This window comes from Sinocyclocheilus rhinocerous, unplaced genomic scaffold (genome assembly GCF_001515625.1).
Source record: "Sinocyclocheilus rhinocerous isolate Xijiao unplaced genomic scaffold, SAMN03320098_v1.1 scaffold200, whole genome shotgun sequence".
Taxonomy (NCBI): Eukaryota; Metazoa; Chordata; class Actinopteri; order Cypriniformes; family Cyprinidae; genus Sinocyclocheilus; species Sinocyclocheilus rhinocerous.
The window spans coordinates 278,463-284,684 of NW_015641014.1; the positions used below are offsets into that span (position 1 = coordinate 278,463).

Consider the following 6,222-nt stretch of genomic DNA (forward strand, 5'->3'; position numbering starts at 1 on the left):
AAGATTGCTGGTAATCAAACAGTTGGTGGTTGCCATTGACTTCCATAGTCAATGGCAAAAATACTATGGAAAAAATACTATGGAAGTCAATGGCAACCACCAACTGTTTAATTACCAGCAATCTTCAAAATATCTTCTTTTATGTTCGACATAAGAAAGCAACTCATACAGGTTTGGAACGACATGAGGGTGAGTAAATGATAACAGAATTTTCATTTTTGGGTGAACTATCCCTTTAAGACTGGTTTTGTGGTCCAGGGTCACATATATTTATAATTTAGGCAATCAATTATAATGATATATTTCAAATTTAGGCAAGTGAAAAAATTCATTCACCATAAATAAAGTAGTATAGCATAGTATTATAGTATAGTACCAGAAGTCACATATTAATAAACACAATAACCTCAGCCTATTATTTCCATAAATATAATATTCAGTGAACCTAAAAGTAGTAAAATGCTTAGGTTTTAAATGCTGTCAATATGTCAATAATGTAAATTTTAGTGTCTATGCTTACGATTACTAATGAGATCACATGTATAAGTCTACAATTAAAAAAACTGTTCCTCTTTTCGTTTCTACAGTACAAAGAAAATACGCTTTGACGAGGTCAGATTTCTCAAACAGGTTGTGGGGAGACAGGACGGATGTTCTTGCTTTTGCAATGACCCCTGGCAGCACCTCTTTCCAGTTAAAGTACCGGTCCCATATGTGGAAGGTGGGAAGTTCCGTACGTCCTTATCAGCAGCAGGGACAGTCTGTTGTTCCCACATTTCCTCCTCCATCTGAATGGACACGAGAAAGAAAAAACAGATATCTATGAAAACTGGAAGCTCATGAGACTTTACAGGAAAAGGGCCCTTTTCTAGACTTTGTGAAATGTAAGCATAACAAAGAATATACGGTAGTTTGAGATGTGAGAGGAAATTGTAAAGACAGAATCAATGTTTGACTCCTTTTTGATCAGAAACAATATTTGGAAAATCACAACAAATGGTATAAAAACTCACCAACACCAATGACTTCCCACACAAATGGCATTTCTGGGTGAATAAAAAGACCTATTAAGACAAAACGTTTTAAAAAAGCAAAAAGACAGACATAACAATGTGTAAAACATCTTTACTAACCACTTCAATGTAAAACACAACAACAACAAAACCTGTTCGGTGTGAAATAAAAACACACTCTTCTGTTCTCTTTTCATGTTCCTTTGAGATTTTATTAAGTTCAGCTGTTGTAATCAACACACCTCTGTGTCCTTTGAACTTGACATCTCTCTTCAGAAAACCCATCAGGTTCCTTGTGTTATTTAATCAAAGAAAACTAAAACACATTTGGGGTCAAAGGATTTGCTACAGGCCGTGCAAATGTGTGACTTCAAAAGGCGTTGGGCTTAAAAAAACAGTTTGAGATAAGAGCACAGGGGGTTTTCGGTTAGCAGGAAAGACTTTTTTAAAACGCAAAGGAGGAAAGTAGCTGGGTGGGGGGTTATAAGCCCATCACACCTATTAAAATACCTCTCTTTTTAAGGAGATTTTGACACTTTAACAGTGCGTGTTAACCCAAGCAATTGTTTTTCATTCATCATTTCGTCCTAATTTCCATTGCAAATTTTCACTCAACTCTTTTGCAAACGCCTACAAGATTCCATCAGCTGTGATAAAAATAGTGCAAATACTCAGTTATTCATAACAGCGGGCGCTATGAATGTGTCAAAATTTTTTATCATGCATAGAATTTCTCCACAGGCTTTTAATTATTCAAAGACAATAATGATTAGAAATATAATTATAAGATCAGATTAAGGTACAACACTGTAATATTAATTTAGATCTTAAGTATTATTACTTACAGACAGACAGATAGATAGATAGATCTAAACAAGAAAGGGGCGAAGCCATCTGTCTTTGGAACCCCCCCCAAAAAAAAAAAACAGGTGTGAGGGTGCTTTAAAACACAGATGTGAAACAGAAGCGTTTTAAAATTAGTGACGCGAGTCACAAATTTCATTATAAGTGCATGAGGGTTTATAACTAGAGTAAAATGAGTGAATTCGATTCAGCCTTAAAGACCAAAATGCTTTGAAACAGCAGATAATTCTGGTCCCCGAATTCGATTGGCCAAGCAGCCTTCCAAGAGTTTTATTGTTTTCTCTAACCCAGCATTGCTTGAACCAGGGTTTCTCTCACCAGTTCGGAAACTTTCACTTCAGTAAAGTCTCCGGCCCACAACAGGTGTATACCTATCTTTAAACTTTCCACTCCTATCTATATTTGTTGAAAGGGAAAACCTCTCAACAGATGTTCCCCTAAATTATAAAATGGAGCAAGCTTCTTTTGTGCAGGTGGCATTGCAGAAACAATATGAGCGAGCTCTTTTCCATTACTCCATCTTTATCTTTTTTTTTTTCCTTGAACAGAAGGTCAGAGGGAATTTCCTCAAAGTGCTCGGATTCAATGCCAAACAGGCCTGGCTAACAGGAGGAAGAACTAGTCCTCTGATGTCTGTGGGGGAGCTAAACATAATGTTTACTTTCCCTTGCCTCATAAGCAAGCAACCACTTTCTTGCAAGAACCTGCATGAGCACAAATCTATAAACACAGGCGCATGCACAAGCAGGCAGCCTCACACAACTGCTTTTACACAGGCACACATGCATACGTTTCTATTATCTTCTCTTTGTTCTTCATTCATGAGTTGGTTGCTCTAGCCCTTTTTTGGTGCCCCACCAGAGACAAGGGGCTTGTGTTATGCACAGAGAGGTCACAAGCACACCTGCTGTCTGTACGAGACTCTGTGCTACACAGGAAGTGATTAGAGAAGTTTGGTTGTAATTTGTAGCAACAACAACAACAACAGTCACATGCTGGAATTTTTTGTTGTGTTTATGACAAATTCTTTATATATAATTTGAAACGTATAGTGAAAATGAAAAAGCATATATGTAATCAACCAGAGTGGTTTGTAACATCACAATCTGAATGGCTAAAAATGGCTTTTTTAATCATCTGTCCACTGTAATGGACGTCACTAAACCTCAACGACTCTAGCACAAATATTTCATAAAGCGTGTCAAGCCACATCTTTTTTTTTTCTTTGGGAAACTGGTCTAAATTATTTGTTTTCACCACCATTTGGATGCATTGTTTTTATGTAAGACTGTCAGGAAGAGTTTAGCAGAGCTGCCACACAAAGAAAGATGCGGTACGCAAAAATGCAAACAAGAACCGCTGGGCCCTTCTGTCGATTGGCTCCCTGCTTCCGTCTGACCTCCACCCAGAGGAAAGCCACAAGGCTGCGGCTGATTGAGAAAGAGTAAACAAGGCTGCAAGTGTCTCTGAGGACACTTACTCGGCCTTACATGCACAAGCACAAACCATTCATGCTGCCTGGGATTTAATCACACCAGAGATTAATTCATTCATAGTGGTCTATATTTACATAATACATGTGATGCAGCAGACACAACACAATCTGGATACTGTAAAAATCTGTGCATGTTTGTCTGTTCTATCAGTCTCTTTCCTGATATGTCTTGCTCGCAGCTGTCAAAACATGACCGGGATGTTGTCTTAGCTGCAGCTGTCCTCTTACCATGACTTTTGGGTGAGAATGCTGTATGATCCCTCAAATCCCCTCCAGCCCCTCCCTCATCCTGCTTTGTGCCTTTTCATCTTGTGTCCTTTTTTTTTTCATTGTTAAGTCCAAAGTTCTTATTTGGAATGACACAGCTGGATGTCTTTAAGCTAAAATGAAAAAAAAAGAGGGCTTTGGCGTGTCCCCCCCTGTAGGCCAGAGGAAGTTACCACTGATGTGAGGACCACCGGGGTTGGGTATCCCTTACACAGACGGTCCCTCGGCTTCCTCGTCTGATCCGTCCACTTGCTGCGTCTGTTGCAGAAGCAGGACCTGGTTGTCCAAGCATGTCCTCAATTTGTCTTCGGTCAGAGTAAGACGCTCCTCGAGGACGGCAACGGTCTGAGAGAAGAGAATCAACAGTTAAAGTTGTGGTCACATTTCATGGCCAAAAGGGTCCATTGTTTATTGTCAATAGTGTAGCTTTCAATGCAGTGTCAATGCAGTCAGTGCAGTTAATTTGTGAAATCTGCATGGAAATCTTTCACCCTTACACGAAATTCCAGATTGAAATGACTGGATTTGCTAGAAAAACAAACTACATCTGATCTGATTTGCTCTGTAGATCTAGAAAAACAGAACTAAGATGACCTAAAAGTGGTTCACCTGGGTCAGGATGTCCAACTGCTGCACAATGTTCTCCAGAGTGCTAGTAAGGCTTGATGGGATACCCGAGCGCTCCTCTCTAGATGCTGTCATGCCGCCAGCAAACCTTTCTTCTTGGTTTTCATCCTCCTCTTCTCTGTGTCGCGTATGAGTTCGACCTGGACCTGAGATGGGCTGATCTCTGCCGCTTGTTGCACTGTCATGGCTTCTTACATCCTAAGGAATGAGGGTACCAAAATTAAAAGATCTGTTATCATTTATTCATGATGGTCCAAATCTGTATGGCATTCTTTCTTCTGTGGAACACAAAAAGAGATGTTTAACAGAATGTCCCAGGTGCTCTTTTAACAATAAACACCTAAAAATAGGTCACATTTTTGGTCTGATCCTCGTACAAAGCTATTTTATGGCTTCAAAAGACTTTTAAGGACTACTTTTAGCATACTTTTTGTGGTTTTTGGAGCTCAAAAACATTGGTCTCCATTCACTTTCATTGTATTTAGTAATGCACAAAAATGTTTTTTTTTACAGAAACACCAAAACCAAAATGAAAGTTTTACCTTTAACTTTGGACTACAAAACTATTTTGGCCGAAACGGAAATGTATATATATATATATATATTTTTTTTTTGTTGCAGTTTCAGGCTGGATATTTTCACTTGCCAATATTTCAGTGCATGGTTGGTGGCGATAGCCTCATAGGCAGTGTATCGATATATGACGCAGTGGCGCTTCAGGTGTCCCGAGTTCGAATCCCGCCTCATGGACCTTTCCTGATCCTGCCCCCCCACCCCTCTCCCACTCACTTCCTGTCAGATCTCCACTGTCCTATTAAGAAAAATGCAAAAGCACCAAAAAAAAAAAAAAAGGCAATTTGAGGGCATCACTAATTTTATGTAATAACTTTTCTTTTTTTTTTTGTATTCTGCGGATGAAAGATCATGACATTAAGGTCATTAAATGGTTTTATTTTTCAGGTTCACTGTGGTATACAGATCAACAGGAAATGTAGAAACCACATCAACATCATTTTTTTGCTAATAAGATCTGATAGAAACATGGAATCAGTACATAGGCCTCTGACCCGATCATGCATACAACCAAAATCCTGACCAGCTCCAGAACAGAGACACAAAACGATGAGGAGGAGGGAGGGTCATACATTCCTGCCCTAATGCAGGAAGAAAATCGATTGCAGCCCCTTACTTTCTGTGCAGCGTCCTGACTTCAAAGCGCAGGCCTGAGAGACAGCATCACACCCTAGGAAGGGAGGGGAGGAGGTGAACAAAGCTGTCAGTGTGTGGAGGGGTCCGTTCTGGGGTCCTCCAGCACCCAACAGCCACATCTGGGCAACATCTGCTAGCCTCATTTACACGCTTCACGCTCAGACCTTGCTCACGCTACGCTCCAAACCTTGTATCTTCTTCTGTGTATTCTGTAACCTTGTGGAAAACAGCACTTGGAAAATATAGTCTGTGCTAGTAGCAGTGACGTGTCATTTGTAAAAATCACTGGAAGGTGAGGGTCTACATGTATTCACGATGTTAAGGTTCAAACCAGGAAATCTCACATCTTTGGGACTAACTACGGATGGGAATCATAAAAGTTCTGGCTCAGATTCCTACGTTCGATCCCGCTTAATGGTTCCAGTAAAGTTGTGATAAAACGGAAGTAGTGACAAATCTTTTGTTCTGTATTGTGATGTTCCTCTGAGTGCAGTGGATTATCGTAAAAGAAAAAGTGTAGGGTGGGATTTGGTTCCCACCGGTTGTTGATTCTATTTTTGAGTGCAACGGCCTCATCTCAAAATACAAAGGCAGATGATGTGCCACCAGAAAGAAGCTTATTGTTTTCACCAGAAGATCAAGTTATGATATTTTGATTTAAAATTACGAGGTCATTAAAAAAAAAAAATAGAATGAATGAACGAACGAACGAACGAACGAACGAACGAACGAATTTTTTAACAACAA

The 6,222-nt window shown here is 39.7% G+C and overlaps 1 protein-coding gene across 1 annotated transcript in view; it reads right to left on the bottom strand.

Annotated features, from left to right (window-relative positions):
- Positions 1-3,699: 3,699 nt before the first annotated feature.
- poc1b (POC1 centriolar protein B) overlaps positions 3,700-6,222 on the bottom strand; it is a 38,772-nt gene continuing 36,249 nt past the window's right edge. Inside the window, exons 11-12 of the mRNA XM_016569695.1 lie at positions 4,249-4,464; positions 3,700-3,984 (exon numbers count right to left, since the gene is read on the bottom strand). Of these exons, the coding sequence (XP_016425181.1) occupies positions 3,847-3,984; positions 4,249-4,464 (354 nt within the window). The 3' untranslated portion in view covers positions 3,700-3,846. The remainder of the gene's footprint in view (positions 3,985-4,248; positions 4,465-6,222) is intronic.